A 1,308-nucleotide genomic window follows, 5' to 3' on the forward strand; every position below is an offset into this window, starting at 1 on the left:
TATATATATATATATACACACATTCGTTAACTGACGTACAATGGCGGTGTATACACATATATAAATGCATAATCAACCGTTTAGGATGAGGAGATAGCGATGTTAATGGAATTGACGCATCTGCAAGAAGTCTCGGATCAATTGCAAAGACACGCCGCGTCGCCGCATCATTTACCGCCTGCATCCGAGCAGGTAATAACGGACATAAAAGGTTGCGACGTTACTCAGTGGTCATTGGCTACACCGCCATCGAGCCCGTCTTTGTCTCTCGGATCGAGGAAGAGTTCTATGTGTTCGATCAGTTCTCTAACTAGTAGCAGTAGTGGATCTTGTAAAAGTCATCCGAGCCCATCTGGACATCCGTGGCATAGATCGCTTTCTCAGGTAATTACGCGTCGGCAGTATCTTTTGTTTCTTCTGTCTTTTTCTCTTTTTTCTCACCTTGTTTTTTTTTTACGGATTGATTCATTAAATGTTTTTTTATGTCGCATGACATAGTAACACCGTTAGTGCATCAGCTGCAATGCACCTAGTAAACACGAATATAGATTTTACAGCACGAATTAATTGCTACATTTGCTCGAGCTTATTGTATGTGGTAGTCGATGTTGTACTCGTTATAGCCATTTGGTGTCAGACCCGCCAGCATCAGCGGCATCACGATGCTGCGCCATTTGACCACTGGCAGTTCCCGCGACTCCGGTTTTACATCACAGGATACGTTGTACAACCAACCAATTTCCGAACATCAGGTAAAATCGTTTAGTGATTAGTAGAATTACACGATGAATAGTCTTCTCCGGACGGACGATGTGCAAGGAAAGTCAGTCGCCTCCAATGACGAGCTCTTGAAAAAAACATTCAATTTTTAAAAGTTTAGGATTAAACATTAATTCCATAATTTTTATAAAATGTTCACGTTAAAATTACAATGGCACAATATAGAAGATTCAAAGTGTGAGACCTTACAAGTTTCCGCCGCCTAGTGATTATGCTGTTAGATCTGCTTATGTTCCTAGTTTTAAACGAATTCTGTAGTTTAACTTCAAGAATGCATTTTCACACGTTCTATCTTGTCCTGCTCTTTTTCGTTGGCGGTCGGTTAAAGAGGAGGGTCGTTTTTAGGTATCGAATGTGTCTTCTCTAAGTAATCAAAGTACCGGTTGTACTGTAACGCGACCCGTGACAACTTCTACTTGGCCTGATTTGCAGGAAACGTCTGTTCAGTACGATCGACAAAACCCGGGAACGGTGAATGAACGGCCACATACTATTTCCTCCGGTAAGTAATATTTATATATATATATA

The 1,308-nt window shown here is 41.0% G+C and overlaps 1 protein-coding gene across 1 annotated transcript in view; it reads left to right on the plus strand.

Moving 5' to 3' along the window:
- LOC108692593 overlaps positions 1–1,308 on the plus strand; it is a 6,897-nt gene that overhangs the window by 2,773 nt on the left and 2,816 nt on the right. The window contains exons 7-9 of the mRNA XM_018200910.1: positions 85–384; positions 624–752; positions 1,126–1,282. Of these exons, the coding sequence (XP_018056399.1) occupies positions 85–384; positions 624–752; positions 1,126–1,282 (586 nt within the window). The remainder of the gene's footprint in view (positions 1–84; positions 385–623; positions 753–1,125; positions 1,283–1,308) is intronic.

Source organism: Atta colombica, unplaced genomic scaffold (genome assembly GCF_001594045.1).
Source record: "Atta colombica isolate Treedump-2 unplaced genomic scaffold, Acol1.0 scaffold78, whole genome shotgun sequence".
In the NCBI taxonomy this organism is placed as follows: Eukaryota; Metazoa; Arthropoda; class Insecta; order Hymenoptera; family Formicidae; genus Atta; species Atta colombica.